This window comes from Bufo bufo, chromosome 2, assembly GCF_905171765.1.
Source record: "Bufo bufo chromosome 2, aBufBuf1.1, whole genome shotgun sequence".
Lineage (NCBI taxonomy): Eukaryota > Metazoa > Chordata > Amphibia > Anura > Bufonidae > Bufo > Bufo bufo.
This window is the reverse complement of record NC_053390.1, coordinates 16,887,899-16,914,514: the sequence shown is the minus strand read 5'-3', so window position 1 is coordinate 16,914,514 and position 26,616 is coordinate 16,887,899. Positions and strand designations below refer to the sequence as shown.

Here is a 26,616-nt window from a genome sequence, read left to right as displayed (position 1 = left end):
CTCAGCAGCGATGGCGCGTGTGAGAGACCCTGCTTATGCAGTTCAACAACCCGACCACGTTCAAAAAGGGAGAGTTTTTTTGCCTTTGCCATCACAACGTGTGACTACCTGACAGAAAATGACAATGAATCCCCATCTGTGCACAGATTTGGCCTTTTAAAGGCATGTGGTCCTAAACTTTTGATCAGCCGAAAAACAGCCTGTTTCAGTTTATTCGTTGTTTTCATTAAATTGAATGCTCAAAAAATGTTTTGTCTCACTCCCATTTCTTCTTGTTGCATGTTGAAGCTCTACTTAGAAACTTGTTAAGATCCAGCCATGCTAAATATAATTATTTGCCATTTTTCAAGTGGACTTAAACTTTTGATCAGGACTGTAATTACAAAAAAAGAGAAAGAATATATTTCTACTAAAGAACAGTCATTGCAACGTTTTACCATCTGCCAAAGGTCCACAAGAGTTTTGTAAACTACCCCAGGGAGGTCCATTATCTCAGGTATTTCGTCACTGACCTGCAATTTATCCCATTGCATTCTCAGTTTGAAATCTTATCTGACATATCGTCTCTTATATACTGTATCGACTGTACAGTATAAAATGGAAGAATACTCATTTATGGTTCACCCTTGATCGGTCTGCTCTGTATACCAACATACCTGACGACATACCGGGCCTTGAAAGTGTATATGAATACCTAAGTAGAGATCCAACCATATCAGAAGCCCAAAAGGAGTTTATATTGGCAAAATTATATACACTAATTCAGGGCACTGCAGTGGGCATTAGATTTGCCCCTAGCTTTGGCAATTTGTATATATGGGCATATTTGAAGAACAATACATCTACTCTCAACACAAATGGTAATACAATTATATACTGACGTTACATAGATGACTTAATATTTATTTGGGGTGGCAGTTAGGAGGAGCTGAAGAAGTTTCCTTTTTGAATACTAATGAGTTGAACCTCATGATCACTGGGACCCACAACAAGCAAAAACTGAATATTTAGACCTGGAATTATCACATGAGGACAGAATTATTACACACATCTTCTTCACACGGGGAAGTTATCTGGATTTTACCAGTACCCATTACAAAAAATTGAATGTCAATTCCGTTTAGTCAATTTAAAAGGATAGGAATAAATTGCACATTAGACAGTGACTTTACAGTACAAAGTCAGATATTAATACATAGATTTAATCGGAAAGGTTATCCAACCAATCATGTTCAAAAAGCCCATAACAGAGTAGAAAACTTGTCCCAGGGAAACCTCTTAAATGGAGATAAAAAGGATAACAATTTCAGTTATAACTTCTGGATTACATATAACCTTTCCAAAACAGCTGTCTACGGATGGATATCTGACCTGGCTATACTCCCTTGTCAAATTCCAAGGAAAGTCAGATTTTGACTCATAGGGAGCCACTTCAACTAGGTGGCATTGCCGAGATGGTTCTCTTCCTTGGGGCATACCTCTGCAGATTTAACCATTAACCCTTTGAAGATTAAGCATGAATATAGGAAACACATGTAGTATTAATGGACCTTTAAATCCAAATGTATAATCTGAAATAAAAATGTTAAATCACCCAGAGATATTGTTTGTTTACGGTATACATTCTATTATTACCCAGACCCGGGGTTCGATTTTATATTCAATAAGTCTAATAAAATGTTTGGCGGTAAAATTAGTAAAATTCATGAAGTCTATTTGTTTTCCAGAAGCAGAACCCAAATGAGTGGGCAACTTACTGGCCAGTAATTATCTGAGACATAAGATACTAATAATTCATCCTCATGTCTCCATTCATGTTCTGCGGGTAATAAAGAAGGAGGAGGATACATATGAAACACATATATGAGCATCACTTTGTCACTGAAGTCATGTTGGCATTATTCAGGGGTTAATTAACAGATGTGACATCACAAGCGATTCCCACCACCGATATATCACTCAGTTCTAGAGTCTAGAGGAGAATGCAGTGCTTCTACCTCTTCTGTTCATTGATTATCCGCTCACCGTCAGCATTGCAGTGGTGGGTAGGTGTAATTACAGATCCTCCACCCCATTCACTTGAACAGGAAGGAGCAGTTTTAGTTACACTCTGACTGTGGCTTGTTTTCTCAATTAACCCTCATTGTCGACTACTCTTTACACCTCCTGGTCATTCTGGTAGGCATGCTCGCAACAGTTTTCTGCTACCTTACTCAACAGGTATAACCTGGGCCCCAGCAGCCGAGTCCATCCATCCGCCTTGTGGCAGGCTCTGGTGAGGAACCTTGGGGTAGCTTACCAATCAGACTTATTAAAGAAGACTGGTAGCAGTTTCTGAGTTTGCAGGCTATGGTTCTAGATGGTGACAATAGTAGACAATAATATGAGCCAAATAAAAATAAAAATCTATGTTTGTAACAATGGGGACGCTTTTTTTTAACATCCAAACCTCAGCTCAATATCTCCACAGCAAGTTACAGACAAATTGCATGACTAGAGACTCGCTGTACCCAACACATATTGTCATGCAGCCCTAATATTTTCGTGTCTGAATAAAATGGGTATAAAATTCTTCTTCACTCTTATAGCATTTCCCATATTCCAAAAAATAATATAGTTTTTTTCTGGTCTGATGATTTTCAGTTCTTGATTTTCTTCCAAAATATTTTCCACATATAAACCGTCAAAAAGGCTATTCTCCTGTGTGACTTCTCTGATGCTTCTTAAAGAGGACCTTTCACCTATTCTTACCCTATGAACTAAGTATACAGCCATGTGGAGCGGCGCCCGGGGATCTCACTGCACTTACTATTATCCCCGGGCGCCGCTCCGTTCTCCTGCTATGCCCTCCGGTATCTCCGTTCCCTAAGTTATAGTAGGCGGAGATACCAGTCCCTAAGTTATGGTAGGCGGAGTCTGCCCTAGCGCTGGCCAATCGCAGCGCAGAGCTCACAGCCTGTGAGGTTATTTTCTCCCAGGCTGTGAGCTCTGCAATGCGATTGGCCAGCGCTAGGGCAGACTCCGCCTACCATAACTTAGGGAACGGAGATACCGGAGGGCATAGCAGGAGAACGGAGCGGCGCCTGGGGATAATAGTAAGTGCAGTGAGATCCCCGGGCGCCGCTCCACATGGCTGTATACTTAGTTCATAGAGTAAGAATAGGTGAAAGGTCCTCTTTAAGTTTGGCTTTAGTAGTAAAACATTTCTCAGTCATGAAACTTACTTCTCTCCTGTGTGAGTTCTCTCATGTCTAACAAGATATGATTTTTCTATAAAACCTTTTCCACATTTTAAACATAAAAATGGCTTCTCACCTGTGTGAATTTTCACATGTTTAACAAGATGTGATTTTTCTTTAAAACGTTTTCCACATTCTGAACATGGATGTGGCTTCTCTCCTGTGTGACGTCTCTCATGTTGAGCAAGATGTGATTTATTTCTAAAACATTTCCCACATTCTGGGCATGAAAATGGCTTCTCTCCTGTGTGACTTCTCTCATGTGTAACAAGACTTGATTTATACGCAAAACATTTCCCACATTGAGAACATGAATAAATCTCTCCAGTATGAATTTTCTCATGTTTACCACAACTTGATTTATCTGTAAAACATTTCCCACATACTGAACATGCATACGGCTTCTCTCCTGTGTGACTTCTCTCATGTGGAACAAGACTTGATTTATCTACAAAACATTTCCCACATACTGAACATGAATATGGTTTCTCTCCTGTGTGACGTCTCTCATGTTTAACAAGACTTGATTTCTCTGTAAAACATCTCCCACATTCTTTACATGAATATGGCTTCTCTCCTGTGTGACGTCTCTCATGTATAATAAGATGTGATCTATTTGTAAAACATCTCCCACATTCGGAACACGAGCACAGCTTCTCTCCTGTGTGAAGCCTCTTATGCTTACCAAGACTTGATTTCTTTATAAAGCATTTCCCACATTCTGAACAGGAATATGGTTTCTCCACTGAGTTAATTCTTCTGTCTTCTTTCTGACCTGTACTTGCGGTAACAATCTGTGACGGGTCAGGAAAAGTTTCCTCATAATTAGGAGGCTTATAGGACAGATCTGAACTGCGAAGTCCTGGATGTACATTAAAGGTTTCTCCTGAACAGCGCTGTAAGATATCTTCATCCTCTGCTTTATAATTCAATGATAACATGAAGTTTCCCTCAGAATTCTTACTGGGATTTTCTGTTAAGATAAAAAATTTAATTTGTGTTTTTTCCAAACTACGGAGTAGACAAATTCCTATTAGGCTGGCACTCGATCCAGGAACTAGAGGTATAAACCATTAATTTAGAATCCACTCTTAGCTTCGGATGAGAGAAACTGCACTTTATTCCAAAGCTTTCTATAGCACTCTGGTCTACACCCGGTATCCATTGTTATTACAAAAACCTACCGATGTAGTAGAGTTAACACTCATGCTTTCTGAGATTTCTGAGATGTGTTATCTAAACTAAGCAAACACCTTCAATTGCTTTCCAATGGCTTTTGTTTCAAGATAACACAATGATTTAAGAAATTTGAGTTAAGAGTGCTAACCCTGCTACATCTGTAGCTCAGAAATTTGAAAAATCCCACTATGTCTGGCAACCAAGCCTGCCTTCTGCCAATACAAGTTAAAGGGGTTGTGCAGCCTGTTTCTATTGATGACCTCACATGGAGTGTTGCCTCCTCTTCAAACAGCTGATTGGTAGGGGTGCTGGGCACCGGACCTCCGCCGATCAGATTTATAATGACCTATCTTGAGGATATAAACAAGCTGCACAACCTCTTTAACTTAAAAACAATCTATTACCACTCATCACAAACAGCATTTAATATTAATTCGATCTTTTAGACATGATAAAGCTGGTGGATTCTCTAGAAAAATTCATGCCATATTACACACCTAAAGCTTAATTAATTATGATCACAGATCGCCATCAGCTGAATAGGCAAAACACTTCATGATATGAAGGACATCTCCAATCAAAAAGCAGCACAGCAGCTGATGATCAGATTCTCCTTCAGCCCTTAAGGCACCAAAGACAGAATCTGAAGAAGTCACTTTCTCCATTCATGATTCCATACCTTTGGTAACATCTCCTGGAATGTCCTCCTCCACTTCACTCTTACACAGGGGTTGACCCATCATCCACTCTTCTTCATCCTCCACTTTAATAATAGTCAGATGTTCCCGATGATTTGTCATCTGTAATAATTCAGTACAATACAGCAGACAGGTGGGAAATCTAACAGATCCACATAAAAGACCCCTACAATCTGGCATGCAAATTTTTGGAACAGCCCTGGTCAAAATTACTGTTACTGTGAACAGTTAAACAAGTTGAAGATTAAATGAGGAAAGGAGTACCTTGCAAAAGTATGGGAACTCAGTTTTATCGCTCAGATAACTTTAACCAAAGTCTCAGATTTAAAATAGCCTGTTAAGGCTTGTTCACAATCATCATTAGCAAAGGCTTGGCGATACAAGTTTCAAAGCTTTATAAAAACCCAATCTTCTCTAACCTTGTCCCAGAAAAACAGCAGCCACAGGTTCTTCTAAGTGGCTGGCTAACACACTACAAATGAAAATGGTTGAGGTTCACAAAGCAGAAGGCTATGAGAAGATAGCAAAGTGTTTTCAGGTTGCCGTTTAAGAAATGGCAGTTAACAAGAACAGTGGCGGTCAAGAGAAGGTCTGGAAGACCAAGAAAAATTTCAGAGACAGCTGCTCGTAGGATTGCTAGAAAGAAAATCAGAACCTCCGCCTGACTGCAAAAGACCTTCAGGAAGATTTAGCAGACTCTGGAATTGTGGTACATTGTTCTACTGTTCAGCGACACCTACACAAATATGGCCTTCATGAAAGAGTCAATGGAATAAAACCTGTCCTGCCTCCGAGTCCTCACCACAAAATATCGAAACAAGCGTGATGCATTTTGAAAACAAGTCCTGTGGACCAATGAGAATAAAATAGAATAATTTGGCCACAATGAGCAAAGGTATGTTTGGAGAAAAAAAGGGCACAGAAATTCATAAAAGAACACTTCTCCAGTCATTAAGCATGGGGGGATCAATGATGCTTTGGGGTTGTGTTGAAGCCAATTGCACAGGGAACATTTCACGGGTAAAGGAAAGAATTGATTCAATGAAATTCCAGCAAATTCTGGAAGCAAACATAACACCAACTGTAAAAAAAGCTGAAGTTGAAAAGAGAATGGCTTGTACAAATGGATTGTGATCCTAAACACACCTCAAAATCCACAACAAGCAACCTTAAAAGGTGCAAGATGAAGGTTTTACCATGGCCATCATAGTCCCTTGATTTGAACATCAATGGAAATCTGTGGATAGACCTCAAAAGAGCAGCGCATGCAAGATGGCCCAGGAATCTCATAGAACTGGAAGACGTCTGCAAGGAAGAATGGATGAGAATCCCTCAAACAAGACCTGAAAGACTCTTTGCTCCTAGGTACTACCCTGCAGGGTGCCTACAGTTTTGTTTTGGGCCCTTTTCCTTTTTTCGAAAATGTAAATTAAAATAAAAAATGTTTTTGCACAAAATACAAAGGGAATGTGTCATCTTTAAAGGGGTTGTCCGGGTTCAGAGCTGAACCTGGACATATCCCCAATTTTCACAGAGGAAGCCCCTCTGCCTTGAGCATCGGAGCAGTTTATGCTTCGATGCTCTACTTTGCCCTGCGCTGAATCACGCAGGGCAAAGGCATTTTCTGCAGTTCCGGTGATGAACTGGGCTCTCCTCAGGGCTGCCAGACGGAGGCTTCCATCCGGCACTGAGCCTGGTGACATCACCGGCACTGATAGGCGGGCTTTAGAGCTGCCCTAGCCAGTAAAACGGCTAGGGCAGCACTAAAGTCGGCTCATTAGAGCCAGTGATGTCACCGAACACACTGCTGGGCGGAAGCCTCCGCCCGGCAGTGTGCTATGGTAAATAAAAGAGCCCTTGCCGTGCACAGGGCAAGGGAGAGCATCGCAGCATGAAATGCTCCGATGCTACCATCAGGGGGGCTGCCTGGGTGAAAATATGGGTATGTCCAGGTTCAGCCTTTTGGAGATCATCTTCAACTTGCTTCAACTGTTCATAGTAACAGTAATTTTGACTAGTGATGAGCGGGAGGTGCCATATTAGATTTCGCGATATTTTGCAAATATTCGATTGAATATTCGTCTTATATTCTTCTAAATCGAATATTCGTCATTATTCTATTTATCGCGGATAATATGCGATTGAATTATTCACGTATTGCGATTTTAACTTTATAAAGGCAACTTTCCTATTGGTTGGCTATGGCTAATATGTGTATTTTACGATTATTCGCTATATTGCTATAACTTTGTTTTTTTAGAATATTACGAATATTCTAAAAAACGAAGTTATAGCAATATAGAGAATATTCGTAAAATATAGACTGTAATTTAGCTAATATAGTGCTATAATCTTTTTTTTTTATAGTCTAATTTTTTTTGTCTCTTCTGAAGTTCAGATTTGAAAAAAAAATGTACACTATAAAAAAAAATACTAAAGCACTATATTAGCTAAATTGCAGTCTATATGTGCATTTTACGAATATTCGCTATATTGCTATGTTTGTTATGTTTAGCTATATTGCTATATTTTAGAATATGACGAATATTCTAAAAAACAAAGTTATAGCAATATAGCGAATATTCTTAAAATACACAAATAGACTGTAATTAAGCTAATATAGTACTATAATCTTTTTTTTTTGTCTAATTTTTTTTGTCTCTTCTGAACTTCAGATTTTGAAAAAAAGTACACTATTAAAAAAAAATACTATAGCACTATATTAGCTAAATTGCAGTCTATATGTGTATTTTACAAATATTCGCTATATTGCTATATATTCTTGTTTTAGAATATGACGAATATTCTAAAAAAAGAAGTTATAGCAATATAGTGAATATTCGTTATTTAGAATATTCGTCTTTTTTTTTTTCAATGTGTACTGGTATTCCACTTTGGCATACTCCTCCCCGACAAGCGTCCCCGTCACCATGGGAACGCCTGTGGGTTAGAATATACCATCAGATCTGAGTTTTCACGATCTCAGGGAAAACTCAGATCCGATGGTATTTTCTAACCCACAGGCGTTCCCATGGTGACCGGTACGCTTGTCGGGGAGGAGTATGCGAACAACTGTACAGATTGGGGGAAAAAAGGCGAATATTCAAAATAAGGAATATGTTCCCTATATTGCTCTATATAGTCTTTTTTTAGAATATTCGTAATTTTTTTTCCATTTGAAAACATGATTCCTTCCTGCTTAAGTTGCTTGTGGGCCAATGACTCATTGACCCACAAGAAAGAAGCACGGAGGAATCATGTTTTCAGATGTAAAAAAATTACGAATATTAGATATAGCGAATATATAGCACTATATTCGAAATATTCGTGAATTTGCGAAGTTGAAATATTCGCAATTAATATTCGCTATTCGAATATTCGCGCTCAACACTCATTTTGACCAGGGGTGCCTAAACTTTTGCAAGCCACTGTATGACCCCTCTATGACTGCAGGACCCCATATATAGATGTGTATAGAGCTCAGCTCCATCTACCTGAGGGTTCCCTGGGACCTTCTCCTCTGGACAGTCCTGGGAATACAGAGGAAGGGGACATCTCTCTGGTGGATTTCTTCTCCTGGATCCATCTGTGGAGACACAAGCACACAGTGACTGAATACACGCCTCCTGTATATCTGTCAATAGATCAGACAAAGCAAATACTCCCAGTCTCTTCACCAGGCTGTCATGGTGAAAGAGGGGGAAAAAAAATCTGATGCCATTTCCTGGATATTTTCTGTGAACCCATGACAGCTTCATGAGAAAGACTGCCGCCCTGCTAGACAGGAACAGGAACTTTTGAGATCACTGAAAACCCCCTCCTCTGTAGGAAGATTCATTAGAAGGACAGTTTCGCCCTTCTCAGTATACACTCTGATCAGCCATAGTATGGTGGCAATGGCGTCTGTCGGGGAAGCATGGGGAATATTTTTCAGAAAGTAAACAGTCAGACAATGAAGTTGATGGTAGAAGCAGGAACATGGACAAAACTAAGAATCTGAGCAACTTAAGGACCAAAGGTGTGAGGACGGCAGGGTCAGATCATCTCCAGAGCGGACGTTATTGTGGGATATTCAGGATACGCAGTGGTTAACACCTACAAAAAGTGTAAGTACAACCAGTTAACTCAAGGCTATGTGCCCAAGGCTCTCTGATGTGTGTGGTTTGAGGCCCATCTGGTCTAATCTCACAGAACAGTTTGTAGGGCAAACCACTGACAGCATTACTGCTGGTGATGATAGAAAGGTGTCAGAACATAGAAAAAATACAGCTTGTTGTGTATGAGGCTGTGTAAACTGCAGCAGGCTCAATGTGTCCATGTGACCCCTGTCCATCACTGAAAAGTGACTACAATGAGCTATTGAGCATCAGAAAAGAAAAAAAATGGAAAAATACAGCATGGTCTGATGAATTACAATACATTATGTGAAAGGTTGGGTGTGTGCGTGTGCATCATGGCACCATTTGCACTATGGAAAGAAGGCGACCTGGTCTGATGACAGGATGTTGCAGCTTGTTTTGTAGGAGCTTGTGTAGCCACAGAAGGGACAGTGTTTATGTGATCCCTGTTCACCACTCAAAGTGACTACTATGTACACCTGAGCTTTAGAGAAAGGAACAATGAGGAATACAGCATATTCTGATCAATCACGATCCATTATATGGATGGCCAGATGTGAGTGCATCACTTACCTGGAGAAGAGATGGCACCAGGTGCAGTGTGGGAAAAAGGGTCTGATGAACTACAACATTACATCATGTGGATGGTTGGATGCAAGTGTGTCACTTACGTACAGATGAGATGACACCAGGTGCACTATAGGAGGAAGATGGCCTGGACTGATCAATCAGGTTACATCATGTGGATGGTGTGACGCTTCGCGATCTCAGCAATACAAAGAAATCGCGAATGCATCCGGTTTAAAAATCACAAAAAAAAAAAAAAATCACAAGAGCCCTCTCCTGCACACAAAGAGTTAAAATCTTTTTTTTTCAACCCAGAAGTAATTCACCTTGCTAGCACAGCTCACATATCAGAGTCAATTATCACCTCTGTGCCAAAATAATCTTCCTGGACAGAGGAGCACCCCCTGCCAGGTTATACATCCATCACTCTGATATCATCATGACAAAACCTCATAAAAAGTGCATCTTCCCAGTCTGTGTGGCTCCTGCATCGCAGGAGGTCTCACACCTTTAGCCTGGGCAGCGAACTTCAGAAGAAAAGGACAGATCCTTATCACACAGCTGGTTAGTACAAGAAGGAAGATGACCTGAAAGTCACCTCCAATCCATAGACTTCATATTTTTCCCATATTTTCCTCATATTTCATGGGTTAGGAAAATATGAAAGGAACCATCTCTTCAGAGGTTGTTCGGGTTATTCTAACACACCTTCCTGGAAATACGCAAACAAATCGGAAATTCCCTGTCTGAGATATTACGGTTCTCAGGCACACTGTATTGTCTTCCAGTCATTTTTGATATCAGATGATGCGCAAAATTGTCCTGAAAAATATGAAATTTATTTCCTAATTTGACCTACGGGTACGGAGAAACTGGCAAAGCAATGATGCTGCCAGATTTTCTCCCTCTCAGGGCAAGGACTGCCCCTCTTCCAATTACACAATGCTGGACTTGTGCGTGTCACAGCCACTCCCAGCTCCAGAGTGGGTAAAACACAGTCATAACCTCTCTGAACCCAAAATAGCGGCCACGTGAGAGTATATTGCCGAGAGTTTGGCTAAGGGACATATTAGACCTTCCAAGTCCCCAGTGGTGGCAGGGTTTTTCTTTGTAAAGAAGAAAGACAGAACTCTTAGGCCGTGCCTGGACTTCCGTGAGCTCAATCGTATTACGGTCCGTGATCCGTACACCCTTCGTTTGATTCCTGACTTGTTTAATCAGATTGTTGGTGCCAAGGTGTTCTCCAAGTTGGACCTTAGGGGGGGCATATAAGATGGCCAGGATCAAGGAAGGGGATGAATGTAAGACGGCGTTTAATACCCCAGAGGGTCACTTTGAGAGTCTGGTCATGCCGTTTGGATTAACTAATGCTCCCGCGGTTTTTCAGCATTTTGTTAATGATATCTTTCATCATCTGGTGGGGAGGTTTGTTGTTGTGTATCTGGATGACATATTAATATATTCTCCAGATATGTAAACTCATCAGGATCACGTGAGACAGGTGTTACTGATCCTAAAAGAGAATTGTATGCCAAGTTGGAGAAGTGTGCATTTGCGGTTCAGGAAGTGCAATTCCTGGGTTATCTACTCTCATCTTCAGGTTTTCGTATGGATCCTGAGCAGGTCCGTGCTGTGTTAGACTGGGATCGACCCGAAAATCTGAAAGCGCTTATTCAGTTTTTGGGATTCACCAACTACTACCGTAAATTTATTTTGAACTACTCGACTGTGGTCAAACCTTTGACGGACATGACTAAGAAAGGTTCGGATGTCTCAGTCTGGTCTGATACGGCATTACAAGCCTTTTCTGCGGTAATGGAATGTTTTGCTTCTGCTCCTATACTGGTGCAACCACATGTGTCACAGCCATTCATTGTGGAAGTTGACACATCCGGGGTAGGAGCAGTTTTATTGCAGGGTCCTTCCCCTAGTAAATGGTAGTGTTGAGCGTGAATAGCGAATATCAACACTTCGAGAATTCGCTAAGATCTAGAATATATTGCTATATCTTCATAATAGTGAATATTTTAGATTTTTTTTTATCACTAGATAAACCTATAATCTTTTTTCACTTATTGTATATAGCTACTCTTAATACTTATTATGCTATCTTACATCCATACCGATTTTTTTTTTTATAATCATTAATAAAAATTATAAATATTTTACTACCTATTATTGATAATTTCCTTTTATAGATGCTATATTATTTTACTTTTAAAATAAATCATTACCAATAACTCACAAGAAACAACATATAACAAACAATCACACAAAGGCTGTATGCCAAAAGCCGGGTATGTGCAAGACAACAACCTATCCATGAGACAGGTACAGTCAGCATACCTGACAATGGCAGCCTTGTGCACTATGAGAAATACAAAACCAGCTTTACATTTTTATTATAAAACTAAAAAACTTACAATCAAACAATTTAATCAAAAGTTAATCAAGAAGCACATTCCACATGTTAATATTCCACGATGTAGCAGCTGTAACACCTAAACGTTTTCTGTCACACAAATGGAAAACAGAAATCTCACTTAAAGCAAGTTTGATGCATTCTTTTTCTTCAATCAAGTCTCTCCTGAACAACAAAATATTACGAACTTTCCATAATGTATTTTTCAAGCAGTTCACCATAGTCCATAATACCTGCTTCTTACCTGTCTAAAGCACAGTACAAAGTCCATACATTACTAGTTTGTGATTCAAGAAGCCCAGATCACAAGTATGCTTCAGCAAGACACCCATCCTCCTCCATAAGTCCTGTGCATACTTACAATTCCACATTACGCGGAGAGAGGTTTCATCCATACCACAGTCACTTCTTGGACACTTTGCCATTGACACCAGTCCTCTCCTGTGCTGAATGTCTCTCGTCAGTAGACAATCCTGCATTACCATCCAGGCTAAGTCTTTTAAACAGTTCGAGAGGTAAGCGCAATTACACAGCTTCCAACATTCCAAAGACTTGGCTTCTGTATAATTTGAGACTGGACAGACTTGTTCCTTATTATTCAGATGTATTTTCTTTTAGCATTATCCAAACGGTCTCTTTCACATTTCTCTAGGGAGTACTGTCGAATGATCTTCACAATTAATACATATTGCCTTGGTGGGACAAGCAACACTAGTATTGTTAAAGGAAATTGTATCCATTGGCGTTTCCGGAACAAATGTCCTGCTGCATACTTTAGGGAAAAAGACCAGGTATTCTCGGTTCTATTAATCATCCTGAAGCACAGGGAAAAGAAATGCAAGTACAGAAGTTTCTTAATATTAGGTATCCCTTTGCCTCCGAACTGTTTTTCTTTATACATTGTCTCCTTATTGACTTTCTCCATTTTCGAGCTCCAAATAAACTGAAAGATTACTCTCTGAAGATATTTCAGACACTGATCACTTGGAGGGAAAACTTCATTCAAAACAGTAGAATTGGAATTATTAGGGCTTTAATGATCAAATTTTTCCCTTCTATTGTTCATTTGTGCAGCTTCCATAACTCCACTTTCTTTTGGAATTTTGCTTTGACTTTCTCCCAACTCTTTTGACCGTTGTTATTGTCACTAATCCTCAGCCTGATAGAACGTTCAAAAACAAAATAATGAAGTTTTATTAGAACCACATATCTAAAAATCTAGGGGCCAAAACACCCTTTTCAGTATAAAACCAGGATACCCGGCATGTGTAGAGGGACTCAGATACACGCCATCTACATGCCCGATAGCCTGACAAGGAATAAATAGTGCCCTGTGTGTATGCAGCCTCACTCTTGTTCCTGATTTTAATACAATGAGTGTGTGTCACACAAGGGTGAACAAAAAGACACTAACAGTAGATATTGGGAATTGTTAGCAATCCCCCTAATTTGTTGTACCTCCCAGTGTTACTGATTGAACCACCTGGGGGTAAGGGAGCTAATACACTAACACCTAGAGGCTATGGTGCCACAAGTACAAAGCCCAGCTACTCCCAATCCTAACTGACATACTAAGATAGTAAGGTAATTGACGCTCGCTCAACGCGTTTCTGCGAGGGAACAGCCACGCTTCATCAGGAGCGATAGGTACACAGTAACCAAGTGAATGTTGTCAAAAGTTACATTGGTAGCCGCACTGTAACGTGCAGAGACCGGCGCTGTGATGGCCGTGCTCGGCCAAAAGAACGCTGGACTGAAATCTTAGCCCCTCCCTCCAGGGGGTGTGTGTTGACGCTGCCGGCCAATCGGGAGTAAGGATGCATCAAAGTGACATACCCCCCGAGGGCACAAAGCGGGAGATATCGCCATTGACATCCGGAGGGGTAGCGCATGCACGCTCATCGGTAAGGGAGAATTAAGAATGCGGTTATGTGTTGCCCAGCGCAGGGCATCATATGTGTTGGGTGGACATAGTACAGGTGAGGTGCGCCAGAAAAGGGAATATAAATAGTCGCAAACAAAGGAAATTAATAGATAAAGGAAAACCACAGGGCATGAACGGCAGTATACATAAATCTGTGGGTACATATACTAACGGGGCAATTCTGAGGCACTAGATGATTACACAGACTAATGAACGGCTTGTGCCAATAGGAAGAAACTATTGAAGCAGGGGAAGTGCACATGATGACTTATAAGTACAGTATACCCCTATTCTGTAGCACTGAATATACGGTGAATCAGGACCACACTATGGATACGATGAAGCACCCAAATGAGATTGCCTCAATTAGTCCTTTAGGGCTGACTGTCCGTAATTTAAAGATCCATCGAGGTTTCCTTGCGGAGTAACATCGTGTCGATGTCACCACCGCGAATAGGTCTCTTAATGTGTTCAATCCCCTGGACCCTGAGTACACTAGCATTGCCTCCATGATGATCACATATATGGCGTGCTACTGATGTCTCTCGATTGTTTCTATTATCCAATAGGTTCTCACCTATTCTCCTCCATAGTTCTCGCTTCGTCTTGACAACATATTGTAGTCCATATTGACATGTAAGCAGATAAATGACCCCTACAGATAGGCAATTGATGAAGGATCTTATGCGGCAATTCTCACAAGTAACTGAACTGGTGAAGAGAGTACCCTTCAGTATATTGCCACATGCCACACAGGAACCGCATGGAAACGTACCTGTTAAGGTACTTTTAAGCCACATCGATGATGAAGAGCTTTGGTACAGGAGGTGGACAAATCGGTCGTGTAGGCTCGAGCTACGATGATAGGTAACAAGGGGGCGTTCAGATATCAAATTTCCTATATCTGGATGAGATTGCAAAATTGACCAGTGCGCCTGTAATATCTCCCGTACCTGTTTGTGTGCCTTATCATAGGTGCACTATCTTATTTAGTAGTTTTGGAGCTTAGGAGTTGTGCGCGATTAGCGCACATCGATTGATGGTATGCCTGCTTAAGAATCCCCTGTGGGTAACCCCGGTTAGTAAAACGGGATCTCAGTTCACAAGCAACTACCCTGAAGTCGCTAAGTTCAGAAAAGTTTCTTCTTGCCCTCAAATATTGTCCCATAGGGATTCCTTTTCTGAGGGCAAGAGGGTGACCACTGTCCCAACGCAATAGACTGTCGCTGTCTTTTTTCTAAACAGGTTCGTGACGATCTTGCCCTCTGTCCCCGCGTAAATGGTTAGATGTAGAAACATGATCTCATGTTCATTGATATCAGACGTGAAGAACAGGCTAACTGGTAGATATTAAGTTCTGCCACAAATTGGGCGAACAGCTCCCTTGCACCTTTCCACAGCAGAAATACATCATCGATTTATCTAATCCAGATTAATATCGATGATGTATAGTGGTCCATTGTGTCATTAAAGACAACCTTTCCCACCAGCCCAGGTAGAGATTTACGTAGGTAGGGGCACATGGACTGTCCATCACAACTCCCCTCAGCTGGTGGAAAATCTTACGGTCAAACAGAAAAACATTGTGTGCCAGAATGAATTCTATCAGATCCATCATAAAAGCGTTGTGCCGGTTACAGTGTTCACCCCTTTGTTGGAGGAAGGCCTTGGTGGCTTGGCATCCAGTGTGGTGGGGTATTGAACTATACAAGGCCTCGACATCCAGACTCGCCAGCCATGTATCGTCATCACATGGGAAGCCATCCAATCTTTGCAGGACATCCATCGTGTCCCAGGTCTTAGCACCACATCAATGTAGGTGCTGATATTGGCAGTAAGTCTGCCTATGCCAGAAACAATGGCTCTCCCCTTGATGGTTGTACCTACCTTTCTGAAGCTTAGGTAAGTTATAAAAGATGGCAAGAGCTGGAAACTTGGGTAACAAAAAGTCCAGCTCAGTCTTGCTAATGAGGTTATCATGATAGGCCTGATTCAGAAGTAGGGACAATTGGTGCCTAACAGTGGAGTGGGGTCAGTGGGGAGGTGTCTATATGTGGCATTGTCATCCAGTATCCTCAGACACATGTCTCAGTACTGGTTGTCATCCATGATGACAATGTTGCCCCCATTGTCTGAGGGTTCTTTCTACCCTGCTCAGATTATCAGGACCCCACTGCTTAGTCTCCAACTTATACAACTCCTCTGTTACAACTAATACAAAAGTGTCAATGGGGGTGGTATCACTTAAAGGAGGATATTTTGTAGAGGGGGTTCTTAGATCGGTGAAGGGTCTGTCCCCAATGCCTCCATATACAGATACAGATCAGAGAGTTGGCTGGGTGATCCCAGAGAGGTGTTTTCCAAAAAGGAATTATCAGCGCCAACAGCAAATGTGAGCATTAACTCATCTGTTAAAAATCTCACCCGTATTTACAAAGATCATATACGTGCTGGTGGGAGGTTCAAACGTTGGATACATATATCAATAACAACATAGTCCCTAGGGGGCTTCGTAACCCCATTTTACCAGCTGCTCCGTCTCATGAAATTCTACTTGAGGAAGAAAAAGGATTACTGACCAAAAGTGAAAGTGACTTGAAAGAGAGTATAGCACAAACAAAAAAAAATTTGTGCACATATTGATTTTGGCAAAACATAATCTATTCTTTGGCAAAACATTGAAAAATTCACCTGTCAAGTAAAAGAGAGAAAACACTTTCAGTTCAATAGGGACATTTGTGATTTCAAGGAGAGTCTTTGATTTCAACTTGAAACGTGGTAACAATCCTGAGGTGGAAACAGATCGATCCTCATCAGAGTGTGACACTGATTAGGGGTCCACTTTCTTTAGAGGGAGAGGTATATCCTCCAGAGGATAGATCATCAGTTAAAACAAAGCGCAGAACCCCTTTACCTTTAATAATTTAATTTATTTTCATTTTGAGGGATATATTTTCCATTCACACGTCCGCAAAATGGGTCCGCATCCATTCCGCAATTTGGCGGAACGTGTGCAGACCCATTCATGTGCAGACCCCTGGATACGGAAAGACAGAAGTCTAAACTGGCCAAGCTGTAAAGGAAAAGAAACATAAACAGCCAATGGATATGGCAGGAGAGTGAAGGACTTCCACCCCTACCTGCCACAGAAACACTGACTGGATCCCGTGCTCACAAGATGATGTCCACACCCAAACATAAAAGGACACAGCACACACACAAACACACAGGAACCCAGATCCATAGCTGCAATAATAACAGACACCACATAAACATAAAATAACATCAATACATAGGTTTATGACCACAAGGGTGGCCCTCACTGGCAGATGGTATTAGAGACCAGGAGGATGCCTCCAGCTTACTACAAGGCTGGAGAACCCCACAACTTCAGGTCTCCACAGGGGCTTTATAGCCCAAAGTGGCCACACCCACCCAGACACACACCGGAGAGGGAATTAACCCTACCACACCAACCAGGGAAGTGAAACCACTTAAAGGGGAATACACACACAATAAACACACTGGAGCTGTTACCGCCGGCAACGACATGCGTGGCAACCATGTCCTAGGGAACAGCCAGAAGGCCGAGACACTGCCAACACATGTACACAAATCCACACGTTGCCACGGACAACCGCAAGTGCAGGAAAGTGCACACAAACAAAGAGGTTGCCAGGTGTTACCGCATGCCCTTCACAGCAAGCTGCCTAGCAACAGCTCAGGCTGCTATACTGTGAATACAATCATGTTGCAAGCGGCAACCACATGTGAGGTAACATACCAACAGTCCTCACCATGTGGTTGACAACAGACCAAACAGCAGGCAACTGCATGCGGGGAAGTCACGACCATGACCATGGTCGTGACAATTGGATAATAGAAACATTCGAGAGACATCAGTAGCACGCCATATATGTGATCATCATGGAGGCAATGCTAGTGTACTCAGGGTCCAGGGGATTGAACACATTAAGAGACCTATTCGCGGTGGTGACATCGACACGATGTTACTCCGCAATGAAACTCGATGGATTTTTAAATTACGGACAGTCAGCCCTAAAGGACTAATTGAGGCAATCTCATTTGCGTGCTTCATCGTATCCATAGTGTGGTCCTGATCTATCGTATATTCAGTGCTACAGAATAGGGGTATACTGTACTTATAAGTCATCATGTGCACTTCCCCTGCTTCAATAGTTTCTTCCTATTGGCACAAGCCGTTCATTAGTCTGTGTAATCATCTAGTAACATAGTAACATAGTACATAAGGCCGAAAAAAAGACATTTGTCCATCCAGTTCGGCCTGTTATCCTGCAAGTTGATCCAGAGGAAGGCAAAAAAAATAAACCCTGTGAGGTAGAAGCCAATTTTCCCCACTTTAGGGGAATAAAAAATTCCTTCCCGACTCCAATCAGGCATCAGACTAACTCCCTGGATCTAGTGCCTCAGAATTGCCCCGTTAGTATATGTACCCACAGATTTATGTATACTCCCATTCATGCCCTGCGGTTTTCCTTGATCTATTAATTCCCGTTGTTTGCGACTATTATATTCCCTTTTCTGGTGCACCTCACCTGTACTATGTCCACCCAACACATATGATGCTGGGCAACACATAGCCGCATGGACGCCAATGGCGATATCTCTTGCTTCGTTCTGTCGGGGGTGGGGGGGTGAAGTGGGATCACTTTGATGCGCCATTGCTCCTGATTGGCCGGCAGCGGCGCCAACACCCCCTAAGATTACTTCAGTCTGACGTTCTTTTGGCCAAGTACGGCCATCACAGCGCCCGTCTTCGCGTGCTACAGTGCGGCTATCAATGTAACTTTTGACAACATTCACTTGGTTACTGTGTACCTATCGCTCCTGATGAAGCGTGGCTGTTACCACGCAGAAACGCGTTGAGCGAGCGTCAATTACCTTTCTATTTTAGTATGTCAGTTAGGATTGGGAGTAGCTGGGCTTAGGACTTGTGGCACCATAGCCTCTAGGTGTTAGTGTATTAGCTCCCTTACCCCCAGGTGGTTTAATCAGTAACACTGGGAGGTACAACAAATTAGGGGGATTGCTAACACTTCCCAATATCTACTGTTAGTTTGGCTGTCTTTTTGTTCACCCTTGTGTGACACACACTCACTGTATTAAAATCAGGAACAAGAGTGAGGCGGCATACACACAGGGCACTATTTATTCCTTGTCAGGCTATCGGGCATGTAGATGGCGTGTATCCGAGTCCCTCTATACATGCCGGGTATCCTGTTGGCCTGTTTTATACTGAAAAGGGTGTTTTGGCCACTAGATTTTTTTGATATGTGGTTCTAATAAAAATTCATTATTTTGTTTTTGAACGTTCTATCAGGCTGAGGATTAGTGATTAATTTAGAACGTCTACCTTTCAATGCCAATTTTCCAGTGTGTTACGTTGTTATGGTCATGAAAAATTACTCCAAGTATTTTTATCAGCTCTTTTTGTATTTTTATATCCGGGATATTTGCTTCTCTCCAATCTCCTTTGGCAAAGCAATCACACTTCGTTCTATTAAGACAAAAGGCAGAAGTTTGGCAAAAGAATTCCATAATTTGTACGGCTCTTCTCAATGCAGGTATTGTTGTACATAGGATTGTAACATCATCCATGTAGGCCCCTGTTTTAACAGTAAGTCCATTACCACCAGGTATAGAGACACCCTTGATTACCTTGTCTTTTCGTAGTAGCAATAGTAGTGGCTCCAAAACACAAATAAACAGAATGAGTGACAAGGGGCAACCTTGCTTGACTCCGGAAAACAAAGTGACTTTTCCCAGACAGAAAATCATTAATAAGAATTTGGCTGAAGGATTCTCTGTAGAGCAATGATATCTGTTTTATTACAACATCTGGAAAGTTCATTTGCTTCAGCACCAACCACAGAAACTCATGTGACACTCTGCTTTGAGAAAGTCCAAGGATAGTATGGCTAGATCTTGTTTTCTCTCATTCTGATACCAGATACAGTCTCCTATTATGTTGAGATTTTCCCATACTCCTCTACCTGGGACTGCACATACTTGGTCTTTATGTATTACTTTGCCAATTACTTTTTTAATCCGGTTCACAAGCAACTTGGCCATAACTTTGTAATCCGTATCTAGGAGTGTGATTGGTCTACAGATTTCTAATTGCGATTTGTCGCCTTTTTTCTATAGTAATGTCACGATACCTTTCCTCCAAGATTCTGGCAACATTTCTTTATTTACAGCTTCTGTGAAGATAGCCATCAGGTCTGCTTTCAATACATTCCAGAATGTTAAGTAAAATTCTACTGTAAGTCCATCAGACCTTGGAGTTTTGTTTTTTGTTTGCGAAACCTTTAAAGGCAGTATGCAATTCTTCTAGCGAGATGTCCTTACAGAGCATTTCTTTCTCCTCTTTCTCCAGCTTGTTTTCTAACGAGTTTAAGACATCTTCAAGAAAGGTTTTATCTATTTGTTTTTTATTAAACAGCTCTTAATAGAATTGTTAAGCATTTCTTATTTTTTTGTTTCACCACCGATATTTGATATTACAGTTTTGTTTAAGAAGAATCTTGTACATTTGTCATCAGCTTCAAGCTGCTTCACTTTGGTAATAAATATGATTTCTTTGCCTTTCTGGTAAATTGCCTTTTTAATTTCTCCTTTTGTTTTCTCTATCAGGTCTGGGACATCGATGCCTCCATTTCTCAGCTTCAGGCAAGTCTGTAGTTCAGTATTAAGATTTTTGAACCACAGTTTTTCTCTTTTGCTTTTTTAATTCCAATTTTGAGGAAGAATTTCAACTTATGATCAGAGAAGATATTACCCTCCAGGGACATCGTCACAGGCTTCAGGACTTTTGACATTTAGAAATAATCCAGTCTTGATTGAACTAAAGAGTTACTCCATGTGTATCCTGGGTCATTGTCCTTTACATTACTCCAAATGTCAATTAAATTAAAGTCCAAAATCATATTTTTAAGTTGCTTCACTGTTTTGTCCCTTCTTCTTACTTTCTCACCAGTTCTGTCTTCCTCTTTTAGGACACAATTAAAGTCTCCGGCCATGACCACTGGTGATTGACCAGCTAAGAAAGGTTGTATATCCTCTAGCATCTCAGCTCTTTCATGAAGTTCAGGTGAAGCATATACATTTAGTAAAGTGAGTTCTTTGCCATTAAAGTAGATATTTACTAATAAAGCTCTTTCTGGAATCAATTGTATGTATGAAATGATTTGGCAACTATTTCCTTTGAATAGTATTATAACTCCAGTAGCTTTGTTACTGTTGTCTCCAGACCACAATGAAGGGCCATGTGTCCAACTTTCCCTTTGGTCTGCGTAGTTTGGGGAGTATTCTATTCCACATTCTTGTAAAAAGATGATGTCGCAGTTGACTGTCTCCAGATAAGCCAAAACAGCAGCTCTCTTAGGTGCTCCCTTAATACTCCTTACGTTAAGGGAGGAGATTTTTAGCGTATCAGACATTGTCCATTAAGAAAAAAACTTCAAATAACAGAAAGTCTCTTTGCATACAAAAGCAGCTCTCTTTGTTGAGCTCTCGAAATTTCTCACTTTCTGTGAGATGAATTTGTAGGAAAGCATTGCGCATCAGGTCATTTCATCAGATGAACTACTTGACATAAATGGAACTAATGGCTCTGGTGATGCAGAGCTCTCAAACTGAAGAATGTGCATAGGATCAGATAAGGTCACGCTTGGTCTTAAGCCGCTGTCGCTCTCATCTGCACTTTGACGGGATGCTCTTTTGACACTGAGAACCTGTTCTTCATGACCACTCACTTTTCTTTTTGTTTCTTTTGTATGTAGGTCCATGTCTTCTTCTCCTGCGATCGTCCCCTTCACTCCTGCGTCAGTAAAAGGTTCACCTGCCACTTTTGCAGGAGAAGATTTTCCAGGAGCACTCTTCACAGGATCCACCATTTTCTCCTTCATCAGCACTCTGGATGTTCCAGGTACACTCGTAGTCTCAGGTTTCGCCAGTTCTTTCATAGCGAGTGCAGCTCCAGCATTTTTGGGGGACTCTGGTTCTTTTGTAGGTCCCTTGCCTACGGCAACATCCACATAGGACAGAGCTCCATTCCACTTTTGCATAGCCTTTAATCCTGCACAGGTTACATATAATTACATTCTGAAAATCGGCGCTTTTATGCCCTGCTTGTTGGCACTTCCCGCAAAATCCTGCCTCATTTGCATAAACTTGGCATATGGGAAAGAAATGCAAATAGTGTTTCAGCTGAAAAACAAGGCAGATTCTGCTAATTTGTGTGTCTTTCCCATATGCCCAAGTTTATGCAAATGAGTTTACATGACAAAACAGTATAGAAAGGTTATTGAATATAATGTTAGGACCATTAGAAAACTGAAAATTATTATGCAGCCCTCCTAAGCAGTGAAAGAAGAGTTAGTTGGCATAAAAAAAATTACAACTTTTGTCACCCTAATGATAATGATCTAGGTGCGCAGGTCCCCCAAGCCATCCAACTCAAATCAAGCAACTTTGAGGCTTGCTGGCTTTCTCCTTTTGGATAGAAAGCTGGTTTTGCATGTCTCATAGTGCACAAGGCTGCCAATGTAAGGTATGCTGACTGTATCTGTCTCATGGATAGGTTGTTGTCTTGCACATACCCGGCTTTTGGCATACAGCCTTTGTGTGATTGTTTGTTATAGGTAATGAAATTGTGCGTGCAATACGTGCATATTACATTGCCGAAATCGCGAATTCTCGAATTTGCAGTGAATATTCTGCAAAAAATTCCCGAAATATCGAAGAAACTGTCGGCTGCAGAAGGGAATTATGACGTGGGTAATAGAGAGTTGCTGGCCATTAAGTTGGCTTTTGAGGAATGGCGTATTGGTTGGAAGGAGCAATTCATCCTATTACTGTACTTACTGACCACACAAATCTGGCTTACCTGGAGTCGGCTAAACGACTGAACCCAAGGCAGGCCAGATGGTCGTTTTTCACCAGATTTAATTTCATCCTCACCTATCTCCCTGGTACGGAAGCTGTCACATAGCTTCCTTGGGGGAGGTGATTCTGAAGATCCTGGTCCGATATTGTTCGAAGGGGTAGTAATATCCGCCCTACATCCCGACCTTGAGACAGAGGTGTTGGAGACCCAGGGAGATGCACCGGATTCTTGTCCTCCGGGGAAGTTGTTTGTTCCTTCTGAATTACGTCACAAGGTGTTCAAGGAACATTATTGTACAGTTCTCACAGGACACCCTGGGAGCGGATCCACTGTTGATATCAAATCTCGTAGATTTTGGTGGCCGGGATTGCGTAAGAGTGTTGAGGAGTATGTCAGCTTGTAGTACTTTTGCGCGTGCTAAGGTGACACATACTCGGCCTTCCGGATCCTTACTTCCGTTGCCCATCCCGTCCATTCCTTGGACTCATTTGTTCATGGATTTTATTGCAGATTTGCCTAATTCTTCAGGAAAAACTGTGATTTTGGTGGCTGTTGATCGCTTCAGCAAGTTTTCACACTTTATAGCATTACCAGGTCTTCTCAATGCTAAAACTCTTGCACAAGTGTTTGTTGATAACATCGTGAAATTACATGGTATTCCTTCTGATGTGGTATCTGATAGGGGGACTCAGTTTGTTTCTAAATTCTGGAAGGCGTTCTGTACTCATCTGGGGGTACAACTGTCCTTCTCTTCGGCCTTTCATCCTCAGTCGAACAGACAGACTGACTGAACGCGCTAACCAAAATCTGGAGACTTACTTGAGATGTTTTGCCTCGGAGAACCAGGAGGAGTGGTCTTTATTTTTGTCTTTAGCCGAATTTGCCATAAATAACCGTAGACAGGAGTCCACTGATAAGTCGCCGGTTTTTGGGGCATATGGGTTCCACCCGCAATTTGGCACATTTTCTGGTATGGAAACTTCTGGTATACCGGAAGAGGAACGATTTTCCTCTTCTTTGTCATCTATTTGGCGGAAGACTCAAAATAATAAAAAAATAAATAAATGGACAATAAGTATAAACATATGGCTGACAAGAGACGTATGAGTGATCCGGATCTGAGAGTGGGTGATTCTGTGTGGCTGTCCACAAGAAACATTAAGTTAAAAGTACCTTCTTGGAAGTTGGACCCAAGTTTTATTGGTCCATATAAAATCATTGCCATTGTTAACCCGGTTGCCTATCGTCTTGAACTCCCTCAGGCTTTGAAGATTCATAATGTGTTCCATAAGTCGTTGTTGAAGAGATATGTCGAACCTGTTGAACCGTTCTCCTTGCCTCCTGCGCCTGTCATGGTGGACGGTAATCTAGAATTTCAAATAGCCAGGATAGTGGACTCCCAAATTCTCCGTAGATCCCTCTAGTATCTCATCCACTGGAAGGGTTATGGACCAGAGGAGAGTATGTGGGTTCCAGCAGCCGACGTTAATGCTCATCGTCTTGTGAAGGAATTTCACAGGGCTCATCCGGATAAAGACTGTTCGAGGTGTCCGGAGGCCACCCGTAGAAGGGGGGGTACTGTCACAGTCCCATCTGTGACAGGAACTAGAAGATTGAGGAGACTGGCTGCACGTGATTCACAGCCTCTTTGGTTGTTGCTGGGGATGACCACACCTCTTGTCTCAGGTGTAGTTTAAGTGGTCATTCCTTCTCCTCTATTTAGTCTGACCTCACCCATCATGCTATGCAGTTGATAGCTCCTTGTTTGTGGAAGTCCTGGTGTTGGCTCTCTCTGAGTTCCTGCTCGTCTGCATACTTCTGGAAGTTAAGTTAATCTTCTTTGTCATTTGTGGTTTTCCACTACCTGCTGATATTAGGCCTTAGGGGTCTCCTTTTCCTTCATCTAGGAAGGAATAGGCCATCCATGTCCTGACACTATCTGCAGGGCCCTGTTAGGGCGAGATTGGGCCTAGGTTCCTGTGTATGAACATTCCTACCATCAGGGTCTGTTCATACTGATAGAAGTCAGGGCTCGGCGTAGGGACTCTTTAGGTGTGACCATTTCCCTTTCTCTAGGTTCCAGAACTAAGACCTTTTCCCTTCCCTTCTGTGTTCAGTGTGGAATGTATTTACCACACTGCGCCGTGACAGGAATGCACTGAAAAAGGGAGAGCCTCCTCTTGTTTTTATATCTGCCGGTTTCCTGTCCTGCACTACTTAATAAATTTGTCACAACTTACTCCAGCTTGTTTCATCTCCTGGCATCGAAGACTACACAGTGAGAATATATGAAGTGCTGGTAGAACGAATCACTCCTCCTCTGTTGAGCTATTACTAAAATGTCTTACAGATAGGCTCAATGCTGGATTCCTATGAAGCCGGCTTACGGCAAAGTGCCAGATAAACGTGGAAACTTCCTAATAATCCCAAACTCATATCATCTGATTTACTAGATGGAGCTACTGTCAAAAATAATATATTGTCTTCTCTGTTTCTTAATATTATCAGTACATCCCAGGAAGGACTTGATTGGGGACAAGTGGCTCTTATGAACATCTGCAAGGTCCTGACAGATCTACACATGGTCCGGAACCATCCTTAGATGAGTGAGATTATCACATTACAAGTAAAGAGTTTTTAATAGCGTAGCTGGGAAGGTTCAAGACTTGAGGGGCGTTTCAGGGGCAATTTCAGAGTATTCATTTCAGACCGATATAAAAATCCTACAGCCCAGCGCTATACTCAAAGCTTTCTTTTACATCCATTCAATTTGAACCCCTGATTTCTTATCTCGAAGACTCATCGCTTTACTACGAAATTAAACTGGATCCAGTGAATCTAAAGTAGCATTGTCCACCAATGACATCACACTCATTCTTGAGAAACCCAAGACATACATAGAACAACACAAAAAAGCCCCAAAATTGTTTGAGAAGTGACAAAAATAGTCCTGTCTATAACAATACACTCAGTGGTTGTTACCGAGGACCTCAGGGAACTCTGCAGGAACAGAAAAGGACAACTACAAATTAGGAGATAGTTTACTCTGGAAGACTAAATTTGGCCCATTGTGTGTGGAAAGACTGGGAGCGGTGGCACAACCATACTGCACAGCATTGATGTAGTCATCACAGGAAACATGGGCATTATCATTTTATAAACAATGTTATTGGGGAAAACCCTTTAACAAACCTCAAAATTCCATTTCACCATTCATAATTCCATACCTGTGGAGACATCTCCTGGAATGTCCTCCTCCACCTCACTCTTACACGGGGGATATCCCGTCATCCTCTCTTCTTCATCCTCCACTTTAATATCAGTCAGATCTTCCCCCTGATTTGTCATCTGTAACAATTCAGTACAATACAGCAGACAGGTGGGAAATCTAACAGATCCACAGAAGAGACCCCCACAATCTATGACCCCTCTATGACTGCAGGACCCCCCTATATAGATGTGTACAGGGCTCAGCTCCATCTACCTGAGAGTTCTCTGGGACCTTCTCCTCTGGACAGTCCTGGGAATACAGAGGAC

The 26,616-nt window shown here is 41.6% G+C and overlaps 1 protein-coding gene across 1 annotated transcript; it reads right to left on the bottom strand.

The window, feature by feature from the left end:
* Window positions 1-387: 387 nt before the first annotated feature.
* On the bottom strand, window positions 388-26,616 carry LOC120992042 (gastrula zinc finger protein XlCGF17.1-like). The gene is made up of 4 exons (XM_040420802.1): window positions 26,564-26,616; window positions 5,098-5,218; window positions 3,178-4,212; window positions 388-2,723 (listed from the first exon to the last, which is right to left on the bottom strand). The coding sequence occupies exons 2-3, from the start codon at window positions 5,216-5,218 to the stop codon at window positions 3,221-3,223; spliced, it is 1,113 nt and encodes a 370-aa protein (XP_040276736.1). The 5' UTR covers window positions 26,564-26,616; the 3' UTR covers window positions 388-2,723; window positions 3,178-3,220.